The sequence below is a fragment of the Dendrobium catenatum genome, unplaced genomic scaffold, assembly GCF_001605985.2.
Source record: "Dendrobium catenatum unplaced genomic scaffold, ASM160598v2 fragScaff_scaffold_648, whole genome shotgun sequence".
Classification (NCBI taxonomy): Eukaryota; Viridiplantae; Streptophyta; class Magnoliopsida; order Asparagales; family Orchidaceae; genus Dendrobium; species Dendrobium catenatum.
In genome coordinates this window covers 455,842-470,830 of record NW_021319110.1, presented here as the reverse complement: position 1 = coordinate 470,830, position 14,989 = coordinate 455,842, and the positions used below count along the sequence as shown (strand labels likewise).

Sequence of the window (14,989 nt, the reverse complement as noted above, 5' to 3'; positions counted from 1 at the left end):
TAATGGTGCTGTGGAGAATTGATCTAGCTGACTTTGTGGTGAAGGAAGCTACATCTCAAATGATTTTGGGAAATTTGATTGTTCACGGTAAAGGAAACTGGATGGTGGCATCAGTTTATGGCAGCACAGTTATGCAGCTAAGGAGAGACCTGTGGAAAGATCTGGAAAAGCATTGTTCTAATAATCTTCCAATGATTTTGGGAGGAGACTTCAATTGCGTTTTATCAGAAGAGGAGAAACGATGAGGAAAGAAGTTTTTCCTTGATCAAGGCTCGAAGGATTTCAGAAATTTTATGATTGCCAATGATTTACATGAACTTAAGTCCATGGGTTCTAAGTTCACTTGGTGTAACAACAAGAATGGCAATGCTCGTATATTGGAGAGGCTTGATAGGTGTTTAATCCATTCATCAGCTTTAAACTTGTTACAAATTGCATTTCTTAAGCACTTATCTCGCATAGCTTCGGATCATTGCCCTTTACTACTGAATATCTACAAGCTGATTGAGAAGATGCAAAAAGATATTCGTTATGAAGAAACCTGGGCTACTTATTACAGGGCGACGGCTTTGGTAAAGAACTTATGGAACAAGAAAAGTTTGGCTGATCCACAAGCTTCCTTTACTGAAATTGAGAAGAACTCTTAGGGGATTATTCTATTGGAGCATGGCAAAGTTCCTAGAGCTTAATTCCCTTAGAGATAGATTAAAGTTTGAAATTCAGAAAATTCAAAAAGAAGAAGATGAGGGTTGGATTTCTTTTGAAAAACTTCATATTTTGAGATCTAAAATCAATGATCTCAATATCACTTTAGCTAGACTTAACACTTGGTGGAGACAAAGAGCTAAAGTGAAATGTATGGATGAAGGTGATTGTAATTCTTCCTTTTTACATGCATTTGCTAATGCTAGAAGGAACTTCAATTGGATTAATCATATCAAGACTAAGGAGGGGATTATCTCTGAAGATGTGAATGTTATCCAGAACACTTTTTCAGAATTTTACAATCTAAAGTGGCAGTATAGGGAATGTTCACTGGAGAATTTGTCGAACACAACAAGGACCATTGGCAATCCGGACAGCAATTTTCTCATGGCAGATTTCACTAAATAAGAACTTAGGAAGGTTATCAAAAGCTCAGCTAGAGGCATATCTCCTGCATTGGATGGTTCTTCATTCTCTTTCTTTAAAGACTTTTGGGATACAGTTGAAGATGATGTGTGGTCAGCAGTGAATCACTTCTTTTTACATGGTACTATGGATCAGGCTTGGAAATAGACTTTGATTGTTTTGATTCCAAAAATCCAAAATCCTCTGGAGCTCATTACCGTACTATAAGTTTATGTATGACCATTTATAAAATTGTAGCTAAAATGTTGTTAAGCAGATTGGAGAAAATTATCCCTAAACTCGTCACGGTTGACCAAGCAGCTTTTATTAAAGGTCGATCTCTAGCAGATCATGTCCTCATTGCTCATGAAGTTTTCAACAAATTCAGGTGGTCCAAGTCTAAAAAAGGGATGCTAGCAGTCAAACTTGATATGGAACAGGCCTATGATAGTATGGCTTGGCAAACACTCAGGCAAGTTCTTATTCGATTTAACTTTCCCACTAAATTTATGGAGCTTTTATTGAGTTGTGTTTTTGATCCAAAATACTGCATATTTGTTAATGGCAAGAAGACTAATTGGATTGAAGGGAAATGTGGATTTAGGCAAGGTTGCCCCTTTTCTCCATTTCTTTTCATTTTATGTGCTCAAATTTTTTCGGATGCTCTATCCTTGAGAAGGAAGGGGAAAGGAATTTCTATTTCCACTTCAGGACCGAAGATCTCTCATCTGCTCTATGCGGATGATATTCTTATTTTTGAGGAGGAAAAGTTGAAAGAGGTGAAAGAATTGAAGGACATTATTTGCAACTATTGTAGCTGGACGGGACAGAAAGTTAATTCTGCTAAATCTATGATTCTTTTTGCTAAAAATACAAAAAAGAAGACCCAAGATAAAGTTGTCAACATTCTTGAATTCAATGTGGTCAAGGAGATGAACTATCTTGGGATTAAAATGACCTTAAGAAGAATGGTAGCATCTGATTTTCACTGTTCTATCAATTGGATCCATGACTCTTGGATTTTAGATAAAAGTTTGGCATCTTGGCCGACTTTTATTAACATACATAAAAATCATGAAGACCATCTTGACTCTTTTATTACCAATGGCAATTGGGATACTACTAAATTGGAAACTTATTTCGGTGAGCATCTTATTAATACCATTCTTGAAATCCCTATCAAGATTAATTTGATTCATGATTCTGTTGTCTTGAAGAACAAAATTTCTGGGAAATCCATCACGGCTTTGGCTTATGATGCTGTTTTAGACCATGAAGAGGAGGTGAATAATTGGGAGTGGCTTAAAAAGTTTAAATTGAAACCGAAAATAGAATTCTTTTGGTGGAGACTTCGGCATAATGCAATTCCTTCCAAAGCTTTCTTGTTCAATAGGAAACTCTGTGATTGTGCGGGTTGTCCTAGAGGTTGTAAAGAAAATGAAGATATCAACCACATAATTGGGAGATGCTCCAAGATGATAAAAGTTACTAATATTCTAAGAAGTTGGGGTTTTAACATCCCTGTTTTCCAATGTTTTGAAGATTGCCGGAACAGCCTACAACATGAGATGGGGAAAGATTTGCTTTTAGGTAACATCCTTTGCAACACAGTCTTTTTAGTTTGGAAAAGCAGGTGTATGCTCGTTCATGGAAAGGGAGAAAATTCTGACTTCATCATAGCTGCCAATGCTATCTCCTTTGCATTGAGAACTAATTTTATTATAACCCGAAAGGAACACTGGGATGCTAACCAGCTAAGGCTGAATTCAACTTGGCATCCTCCTCCCTCTGGATGGGTTAAAATTAATATTGATGCTGCTCTTAAAAGAAACCACTTGGCGGGAATTGGTGGAGTAATCCGTGATGACAAAGGGAGGTTCTTATTAGCTTTTGGCAATAATTCCCTACACTGGGACATCTCTCTATTAGAGTTATTGGCAGTTCTCAACATAAAGAACATGATCAAAGGATGGATGATAGAAGCTCAAGGTGTGATCATTGAAGGAGACAATCTTAATATCATCAAACTGCTAAAGAGTTCGATAAAAGGTTGGAAGGTTAGTAGGCAAATTGATGAAAATTTATCTTTCTTGACTGATTTTAAACAAGTTCTTTTTTCTCATTCTTTTAGGAATGGGAACAAATTAGCTGATATTTGTGCTAATTTGGCTCTTGAAGGATCTTTTGTTTGGGAAAATCTTCAAGATATTTCCATTCCTCCTTCTTTCTTGTATTGCTTGAAGGAGGAATGTGATGCTTTAGGATTACTCTGATTTGTAGTTTGGTGGCTTGTTCTTTTCTTTAATGCTATTTTTAGCATTTCTTCAAAAAAAAAAAAACTGTGTCTTTTCAACAAAGAAAATTATTAACTTGTCATCAAAATGAATATCTACATATATATAAGGTCCAACTTTTTTTTTTTTTTTTGAGAAAATTAAGGGTAAAGGCCATTTCATTGCTCATAAGAGAAAGTTACATAAAGCATGTAAAATCAAAAACCTTTACTATAAACAATTATAGCAACAAAATAGAACCTACAAAATTACAATTTAAAAAATGAAACCTTCCAACCCAAAAAGTACTAGGGAAAACTTACAAATTTGGACTAAGAATGCAAAAGATGCAAACTAAAAACTAAATATTATTCTCCCTTCCGCCATAATTACAACTAGATAAAAGAAAAAGCAGCTAATATTTTACAACACAGACGAACCTCAAAAATAGGACCAAATCAAAAGATCCTCAAACATGCAAAAGATCTCCACATGAGATCAATATATAACTAAATCATGAGATATGACAAGAACATCTATTTTAAAAATACAAAAAATAGATTTTAAACATAATGATTTCACTATATTTCATTATTTTTATCATATATCTTAAAAGTAGTAAAAAAAATAATACACAAATAAAATTAGGTTTATGATCTGAAAAAAAAAGGTAATAAGATAACTATCCCAAATAGAGCATAAATATTACATACAACTATGAAATCCTTTAAAAGCTGCTCTTAATAGTTTGAGTAATATATTATTTTATGAGATACTGTGTAGTAACTTCTGCAATTCCATTAACCCATAAAAGTACATAAGCCAATAAGAATAAAACCTGATATTTGGTAACATGAAAATAAAGGGTCGCCATTAATCCATGCCATGAATTGACCGGCCATATATTGAAGTAATAATTTTGTCCTATGAAGTAGAGCTTGAGTTAAATGTAAGAACAATATATGAAGATGTTAAGCTTCTTAATTAGATGAACAATATTTTTTTTTAAATAATAAGTACCAAACAACAAATATTGATAAAGTTAGGCTAAATTAGCTTGGTTGAAGAAAGAAACTCAGAACACAGCCAAAGTTCTAAGCACAATGCCGTAGTCCCTACTTTTTTTTGGAATATTAACTAAAACACACAATCAGATGAAAAATCACCAACCACTGAGGTAATGAGATGGAACTATTGATTCTTATTAAATTAATGCAAATATGTAAATCCATTAATGTGTAACTAATGAGTTAAAGTAAATAGAATTTGACAAATATTGGAAATAGAGTAAGATTGACCTTTGAATTTTTTAAACCCTTCCATCAATTCAGTATGTCTTTTATGAATGTCATTATTGCTTTTCTCATTAAATTATTTTGGGATAAATAAGTATTAGGCATATCAGATCCAAAAAAAATAATCACTGCTACAACATTGAATCCAAACTTGTTAGGGACTCATTTTTGTAGGTTGTGTATATAGGACAAAAGTTTGATGAAATGCTTATTTTATTTTCATTATATTATACATGAAATAAAAACTCCATTTTTAAGAGGTTTTGAAGTTTCATGCAGTGTAGAAATTAATTATCTATCATTGAATCCTATTTTCATTGAGTGAATAGAATAATTACAATAAACATGAAAGCAGTAAAAACCTTATGAAATAAGGAGAGCTTATAGAACATTGTAACATAAAAGTAAGCAAAACAACTAAAGTAAAACCTATTTAAATTATCAACAGAATCATAAAGTACCAAAACGAATATGGAAACTACAAAGTACTGCTAAATAGAGTACTAATTATTGAAAAAATATTAAAAATGCACCTAAAATAGTAAAATAACATCATGGAAAATATTTGCTCATCTGGTTGCCAAAGTTAACCATCAAAAAGCAAGAGTTCCATTACACCTCCATTGACAAAATGGCACTTAACAACATTAGCTTGCTTAGCATACCAAAGGAAGCATTTCAATACTATTTTAATAAGAAAATCTAGTTTCTTAGTAAAAAAGAAAAAGCAGAAAAAATATTCCATTAAATATCCAATAAAAAAATGTTAAAACATCAAAAAAGATTAGCAAAAAGTCTAATCTTAATGCAGCAGAAAGTAAATAACATAAAGGATATTACAAATAACCTGAATTAATTTTTTGGCAACATTTTTAGTAAGGGTTCTTGTTTCATATCTTAATGCTCTATAAGAAAAAAAAATGAAAGTTAATTAAGAAAGTGTAATTATATAACCCAATTATATCAACATATAAAGCAAAAATATAGCATATGTAAGACAATTGAAATCTAAGTCAACTCTTCAAAATTAATAATTCTTCTTGTATTTAAATCATCTTCATAAACAACCAATATTAAATTAATTCCTAAAATATCAAAAAATTTATTACTTATTAATAATTTTAATATTTAAAATTAAAAAAAAAAACTTAATAAATCTTGAGGCCATGCAACATAAGTTCCAATTAACTGTCAAATTATTATTAAAGTACTATACAGTATAATCACAAGAATGTTTCTATGCTCTAAACACAGATTTGAACCTAATGGATAGTTACCAATCTGATTTCTAGGATCCATACTTTGGATATATCCAATTGCCATAATTTTAGTCAAATCAGGGACACTTTTGACTATAAGTTTATTTAATATATATATATATATATATAATATGGCTCTAAAAGTTCAAAAGTAAATAGTTTTCTTTTAAATAAGAGTATTGTTATTGAGAGAGTATACATCACCATTTTAAGAATATAAATTAGCTCCTAATGGGGTGAGTGCTATTAGTAGCTTTATTGACCTTGCTTTCAATATACTTGGGTCAATGGGGTTGACTTGGTCAAATTAACCAAGCCAGACCCTAAGACCACTTCCATTGGGTTTAGTGAGTCAAACCAAGTCTGTTGAGCCTAGGACTAGGTACTAGGTAAACCTAGGTTGACCAAACTAGCCTAGATCCCCTTTATTTAAGTCTCAATTAATTTTACAATTCAATTTGCACAACTCCTAGTCAAATAGGACTCGATTGACCAAGTTGACCTAGTCAATAATTGGCTTGGTTAACCCAAGCCTAATTTGGTCAAATTTGACCTATTTATGTCAAATCTTTGTCACTTTAAGAATTTAAACTCCTCCAAGCCTTCCCTTTGAAAGTGCTCTGATGACACTAGAAAGTTCGTTAGGGATGTTAAGCCCTATAGAACTGGCCCAAGGCTAAATAAAGAGAGTGGTGAATTGGTAAAGAAGAAACTTTAATCAAAGTACAAAACAAGATCACCACAAATAAAAAAATTGCGAAAATTAAATACGGAAGAAAATAATAAGAAAGAACACACCGAATTTATAGTGGTTCGGTCAAACCTTGACCTACGTCCACTCCTTAAAGGCACCCTCCAAGTATTGCACTAAAATAAGTGTCTCTCCTTTATCCCCCACAGTAAGGAGGAGAAGCCCTTACAAAATCACTTTCACCTTCTCCGGTGCAGTGGAGTTGCCGGGTCCTTTGACACCAAAGTGAACTTATTCTCTGGTGAACTTCCCTCAAGACAAGCCTTGAATCCGACGGAATTAAGATGCATGCCTGCCAGAGCAATTGTATGGAATCCCCCTCCACACTCCCTTGAGTCACCCCTCACAGGATCGTCTCCCTCTCTCATACTTCACACGTTCCCCACTCCCTTTCAAGCTTTATCTTCAAGTTTCCCCCATAAGAACGAAGCTACAATGGCTGCCAAAGACTCTTACAAAGTGTCATGTCATAGCTTAAATAGAATATCTCTAAATGAGCTCATTAATGCAAGTTGCCGACATTATTGTCCAGGACGATAGGCATATCATCCTGTACGATCAGTTCAAATTCAGCTCATCATCCCGAGATGATTTGGGATGATCAGAAGAAAATTGGTTACATCGTCCTGGCCGATCTCACGATCGTCCCATCCGATTAGTTTAAAACCAATTTCAATCATCATGATCATCACCCTGAATAGATTCTGGCTGATGTAAATCTTCCAGGCAATCATCATGGCCGATCCTATGATCATCCTGGATGATGTGATCATATCAATTAACCATTAATACTTTCCAAAGATACTAGATCAATTTAGGCATAATTGAGATAGATCATCCTGGACGATGTCTATATCGTCCTGGCCTATTTCCTAAAACAATGAATACCTAATCTGATTAAGGCGATTGATTCTTTCTAAATTGAGCTTATCATCCAGGCCGATACAAGTATTATCCAGGCCGATACAAGTATCATCCAGGCCGATCAGCTCATGACGGCTTCCTTAATGAGGATGCCCTAATTAGGGTTTCTACTTTTGGACCGATCGTCTAGGATAATATAAATATCATCCCGAATGATGTTACCAAAAATAGAAATCTTTAGGGAACAACAGAAAAATCTTCCAAGCCACAAAACACCAGGAGCCACACTAAAAATAATGGACTCAAGAAAGGAAAAAATGTACAAACTAACTAAAACCTAGTCTACCCAATCTTGAGCTGATTCTAAAATGCAGTTCGATCATGTGAACCTGAATTATCAATATATAAGGCAGTCATAGAGAAATAAAAATGTTTTCTATCATCAAAATCATAAACCATTGATCCGCAACAATCTCCCCTTTTTTGATGATGGCAAACAATTCAATTTGAATTTAAAAAAAAAACAATTTCTCCTAATCTCCCCCTCACTATAATAAACCCTTTTAAAATATAGGGGAGATAAAAAATATTTTTGTTGTTTTTAATTTTTTGAAAAAAAAGGATACAAATTCAACATTATGTTCTCCCACTTTGACATTATCAAAAAGAGAGGAGGCACAAAAAATAAAATGAACAAAAGAAAAAAAAAACATTCCCTGATCAAGTAAAAAAGCAAATATTCTTAAAATGAGAAAGTCACCTCATAGTTTTAATCAAAAACTTAGTAGAATTGGATTGACAACGCATAGCCCAGAAAAGGTTAGAAATTTAGAATTTGATAATCAAAACTCAAGTTCTTTAAAAAGGCTCAAAAACTTTTTAATTCAATATCTAAATCATGAAATAAATTAGAGGTAGAAATAATCATTTTTCAAAAACTCCTTACACAAAATATATCTAATAGAAGATCAATGCACGAATTGTTGAATCAAGAATCAAGATTTTCAAACTCAAGTATCAAAAGTATCAAGAATTTTCTTAAGCTTTTAAAAAGTACAAGAATGGTAAGCATTAAATTTTATGGGCTCATTTTATGCCTCTTGACAATTGATTGGCGCACTACGCATCTTTTAATTTTTGATACACTTTTGTGTATATTATTCAATTTGGCGTCATTGCGCATCTTTTATTTTTGGCATCATTGGCCAATTTTTTTAATATGCTACCTTCATGAGGTCTTAAAAACAAAACTAAACCCATCCTATTAATAAAGCAAATTCTTGATTAAGAAAATTATGAATTAGATTCAACAACTTGCAAAAAATTCCTCTACGATAAATAAAATATAGGGAGATAAAAAAAAAATCATAGATTGAACATGTAAATGAAATTTACGAGAAATGATTAGTTAATAATTGGACTACACTTATTCACTAATCACATCATTAATCCTATTATTTATTGTTTAATTTTCATGGATATGTTTAGGATGCACGATCACTTGGCCTAGGATCTCAAAGTTCTAAGAACAAGGCTTATAATTGTGTGTTGTATTTTCCATATGATACCCAAGGGTTAGTCATTGACACTTGATTTAGCCATATTCAACATAGCGTCGCCATAAGTACAATAGTTATAGACCCGTTTAGAGAGAATAGACAAATTATAGGGATTAAAATACACCTCTAAATGACATGAAACTTGAACAATTTAAACTTAGTGGCATTTCAAACCCCTTAGAAATTTTTAGAAATTTTAAGGACCCTTTTAGGACACTTACTTAATAAACCCTAATTCACCCCTATATTTAAATCTTGATTTTAGAAAATTCTAATAAATACAAATTAAATATAAAAATTTCCAATAATATATAGATGTATTAAAAATTTAATCCTTAATCCATGAAAATTAAAATCTCATTAATTTGACATTAATTTTAATATTAATTTTATTTTGAATAAAAATCACCCTTTAATTAAATTAACTAATTAAGAATTTTTAAAAATTTAAAAATTTCCTAAATGCTTGGAAGCACTTCCATATGTCATTCTTGGCCTTTGGATGTGATCCCAAGAGGTTTGGACTTCATTTAAATGAAAATATGTAAAATACCACAAATTAAGCAACTTTAATAATTCTTTAAATACCCAAACTTTAAGAAATAAAAACTAATTCTAGAAAAGTCCAAATTGGATAAAATAAAAGTAATTTGTCTCAAATTAAAATATAGTATTTAATAAAAATATAAACAATCTCTAAGTGAACTTAAATTAAAAACTTAACTCCCTAGTCAATTATAGTTCTATAATTAGGCCCGAACTTCTAAAAAACATAACTTTCTATTGAAAACTCCAAATCCAGTAAACTCAAAGTCTAATTACTCCCCATAAGGTCTGATATTTAATAAAAAATGTATTACCCCAAAATATAGCTTGTTTCTAAAAGTCAACTTTGGACCCCTTTCACTTAGTAGGATAAGCTAACCCGAGCGTTCTAAAATTTGCTAATTCGACTTAAATTTCTAAGAACATCATCTTATGCATTAAAATTGACCAACCAACTAAATTAATTAAAATTAACCATAATCTACTAATATTTAAACTTTAATAAAAATGGCCATTCAATTTTAACAAATCAAATCTTAATAACTTGAACTAATTACCCAACATACAATATATCTAAGACCACACAACCTATTACACATGCATAGAATAGTTTGTTAGGAAATAAATTTTAGACTTAGGTTAAGCTGATGTTGTCTATCTATTTTTATGATATGATGCTTTGTATGTGGCACATGAGCTTGTTATTTTAGTCCTCTATAATAATTAATGTGATGATGATTTTAAGTACTGTATTTTCTTTATGATGTGATGTGTAATAGATTACCCATAGGTTAGGAGTAATTTTGATACTAATGATATTTTTTGTATGTTGTCATGCTAATGTAGAGATAAAAAGGGGTTAAAATAAATAAATTATGTGTATAAATTCTACAGGCGCTCCATCCATTTTTCCCCCAAATAAATAAGAGAATAACTAAGTGTGGCTGGCATGAGTACCTTATTTTATTATATAACTGCTTGGGATGTTTTATTTCAATTACTTAGGATAACCCTATAGGCAAGTCTAGATTTTCCTTTTTTTATATAATGTTTTTGAAGTAAAGAGTTATGAAAGTCTATTAAAATAAGGCATTTCAAATATAAGAATCGAAAAAGAAAAGAAAACCCCTTATGGGGAATTTATTTTCATTTGGATATTCTTTTAGAGGACAAACTATAAGAAGACTGAAGGAAGATGATCCGTAGAAGGATCAGAAGATGAAGGTCGAGAAGAAATGCATTTTTTAAAAAACTTGTGTCATTCTATAGGAATAGAATCAAGGTTGTTATCGATGGAGCATGGCCACCATTACTTTTTTGCAAACCCTGGGTTATATATTATATGGCACTTGGCATGGACTTTTGGACTCTTTTAACTCTAGTGGATATTTTATTGATGTGTTTACTTACTTATGAAATTGAAATTGACTACTTTTTATAGGTTTCTTTCTTGCATGTGTATGCGCCTAATTTTTCTAGTCTCTTTAAGGATAAAACTTTTATACTCATAATTAAAATTTAAAATGTTAGGAATTAAATAAGATAAAAAAATAATGCCCTAAGGAATAAGCTACAGTCGTCTGGAGTCACACACATATTAGTTTATTCATCTCTTTCCTTATTTAGACTTTTTTTTGCTAACGGTTAGAGTTTAGATAGTCTATCCTAAGAGGATGACATGTTTAACCTAAGAAAGACTAGTCTTCTAAAAATTTATTTTAAAGCCTTTTTTAAATTTCATGCATTCTTGATTTGGAGATTATTACTAGTATGCATTGCATTAGAAGCTAATGAAAATCAAAATTTAATTGTATTTGTTTTATAAGCATAATACCTTTCATATGTACAAGACCACTTAGGAACCTCTCTAGATATCAAACTTAATTTTCAAAAAAAAAAAAAACTCAACCACCTACCCATCATTCATAAAGACCGGACAGGAAGAATTTTTTATGATTAGGTGGCTAGCTGGATTTCCTTTTAAGGCAGAATATAGTCTATAATGCATTAGCTAGGACATAGGTATTAGTGCTGGGTGTAGAATATTAAACCCAATATATATTTAGGGTTTAAGGCTACTACTATAATTTTCCAGTAGTATACCTCATCGGTGAGTATGCCATCTATCTTTCCGAGGCTATAAATCGAACCTTTTTATGTCAAATGGATGACACCACCTCCATCTTTCTCTCTTGTATGCTCGGAGTGTATTGTTGTATTTTTTCCAGTTTCTTTTCACTAACTTAGTCCTTTTGGATGATGATTTAATCCATGTATGATGATTAAGCCAAGTTGAACCTTTCCTTCCTTTTAAATAGGAAATTCTTAGACTCCTCCTTATATATCAATCTCATCTGAAAGAATAATGTATAATCCTTAAATTGGAGTCTTCTTAGGCCCCATCATAAGATGTAATTATCCACAAGGCCTTACACTCGTGGGAAACTAAACCCCAATTAAATAAACCCCACTTGACCTGATGTATCAGGTGGGAGAAACCTCATGACTTTGATCAGGTTATTTATATTATTACTCATTGAGGTAAATAGGCAAAATCCCCTATCCTCAATGGTTTAATTATGTGTATGATCTCATATGTCTTCCCATTGGCCCCTTATAAAGATAACAAAGGCTTGCGAGTGTTTTGTACTATGAGATAATGTGATTGTACCCTTTGCACTCTACCCCCGATGATTAGTGTTTTGACAACCATAGTGGGACATGTTTCTAACTCCATCTTTAGATTCTATGTTTTTCTTTCTTATGTGTTTTCTAGATTTGGTACACCTTAGCTAAGTCCTTCTAACTCTTAGTTAGGGTCCTCTTTAGTTAGGTTTGTTTCTCCTTCACTAGGTTCCTCCCAAGTTAAGTTCCTTTCTTTCTAGCTTCCTTGGATATTCTGTCCCTTATACATCCTTCTTCTTTTCTCGTGATATCATCTCACATTGATTATTTAAAATCTTTATTATTAATTGCATATAGTGCTATGGCATCCTTTATTCCTTTCGTTACTTTCTATTTCAATTTTGATGTGTGAGTGACACTTCTTGAGTCCCTAAAAACTAGTCATCCTGTTGGGAGAATCACTTTTGGTTCCTTTAGTGACTCGGCCTTCATCACCCTTGGCCGGCCGACCCCTTCTGAGACTGGCACCTTTTCCCCTCTATAGAGGAGAGGATGTATAATCATGTGCTCTTTTAGACATACTGTTGCTCAGCAGATAGCCAGGGCACCTTCCCGTCTTACTCCTATTAGTGTGTAGCCACTACACCCTATGGCTAGGAAATCAGTACCTAGGCCAGTTCCCATTCAAACTACTCATCCAATGGTTAGGTGGACAGTGCCTACTATACTTATTACGGTCCCTCATAGCCTGCTGTTAATAGTTACCCATCTGTTTCTCCAATAGAGGTTATTGGTGTTCGATTCTCCCCTCCTTCTTCCTCCTCTAAGAAGAGAGGTGCCAAGACTGAGCCTCCTTTTTTCTTTTCTTATCAAGTTTCTATTTTTTGCAGGCTCTCTCACCTAGATACCATCGAGCCGACCCCGACACTCCCTATACTAGTAGCTCATATTACCCTAGTCTTTTAGTTAGTGGGTTTATACTTTGCCTCGTCCTCATCCTCTGGTTTTAGAAGAAGGGCCTAGAGGAATAGAAATATGAGACTAAGATTAGCTACATTTGAGGAACTAAAATAGTAGATGGCAGATTTAGTCGCTTAGCTTTATTCAGTTCAGCGAAGGGTGGTCCCCTTATAGTAGGAACCATGCCCACATTCAATTATATAGACACCTGAGATTGTCATTGTAGCTTAGATTGAGGCAGTCAAGGGAGAATGCTTTTATCTATTGGTATATAGTAGTGATGAGGAGAATGTCACTCACATCTTGGCTTCCCCTCCTATTACTACTACTCTTCCTCACACTATAATCTCTAGTAATGATGCTGCTTGAGCCCTCACTTAGAGGATTCAAAGCATTTTCTGCTTAGTGTGGTGTAGAGGTCCTATCAGCAAGGAGATGTTACTTAACAAGATCTCTCAGCCGTATGCTCAGTTATAGAGACATTCAATTAGATATAGGTACTGATGGCAATGAGGTTACCAAGGTAGTAGATTTGTACCGTTCCCTCAGTTAGACCTTAGGCAAGTGTTCCCAATGTGGGATAATGCCCACATTGTCATGGATGTTGATCGTACTTAGAGCTTGCCCAACCTCAACTCAGCACTTTTATTATAGTTTGTCCTTCATAACTAGGTGCCCCTACTAGGTCCCATCATAGTTAATGGTATGGATATACTTAAAGGTAGACTCACCTGTCAAGGTAGTGCAGCCAATCTTGGCTAACTGATAGTTAGATATAGTTGCTCATTTAGGATCAAAGGTTGTTCTAATGGTCTGTAATACCTTGGTAGATATTGATGATATTATTCATCCTGATAGTTCACAAATCTAGGTTGATGTGGTTCTTTTTGTTAATCCCCAAAGGATCTCTTCTCCTATGGGCTTGTATATAGAGGCTTTCTACTAGACCTTCTCCTAGGAGTACTTACTCGAGGAAGAGTAAGATGGAGATATACTTGTGCACCATGTATGCAATATTATGAGATGAGGCCTTTCAAATAAGCATAGTTAGCCAGATGATAATTAAGAGCAGGGCGAGGTTGAAGTAGGTGGATCTCTCCAATCAATTGAGATAGATGCCATAGTTATATAGTAAAAAACTCCAATGACATAGATGGGTAGAGCCATGGCGGTGATGACTGCTTAATTGATAGTGTTTGGGGCCATGCCCTAAGTTATGAGCGTATGTACTCATACTTTATACAGGGATGAGTTAGTAGTACCACCTGTGTTAGCACCAGACCCTGTAGGAGTAGATAGGTTCTAAAGAGCTGTTCTAGTGGCACCCACAATAATCAATATGATTTAAGATTTGATTACACATAAGGTCAAGCAGGAAATTTCCACTAGGAAGTTTGGAGAGGTAGTTAGCAGGGGGCATCATTACTCAAAAGAGTACGAGCAGGAGCCTTACCCCCTAGTTTTTCCCCTCCATATTTTAGATTTTTTGATGGGTTTCAGAATCCAAGGCAGTATGTGGCTCAATACCAAGCAATTTATTTCAATATAGGAGGTAACAATGCATTGATGTTAAGACTATTCATTAGCATCTTACTTATGGTGGTATTTGAATGGTATGTTGATCTCTCCAATCATTCAATACATACTTTTATAGAGCTCGAGCAGATGTTCATTTAGAAATTCATTATTATCGAACACAGAGTTATAGTGGGTGAATTGGTTGTAGCAAGGTAGCATCTCAATGAGA

General features: G+C 33.4%; 1 protein-coding gene across 1 annotated transcript; it reads left to right on the top strand.

The window, feature by feature from the left end:
- Positions 1–326: 326 nt before the first annotated feature.
- Positions 327–647, top strand: LOC110100229. Its single transcript, XM_020827652.1, has one exon. The coding sequence runs from the start codon at positions 327–329 to the stop codon at positions 645–647; it is 321 nt and encodes a 106-aa protein (XP_020683311.1).
- The last annotated feature ends 14,342 nt before the right edge of the window (positions 648–14,989 follow it).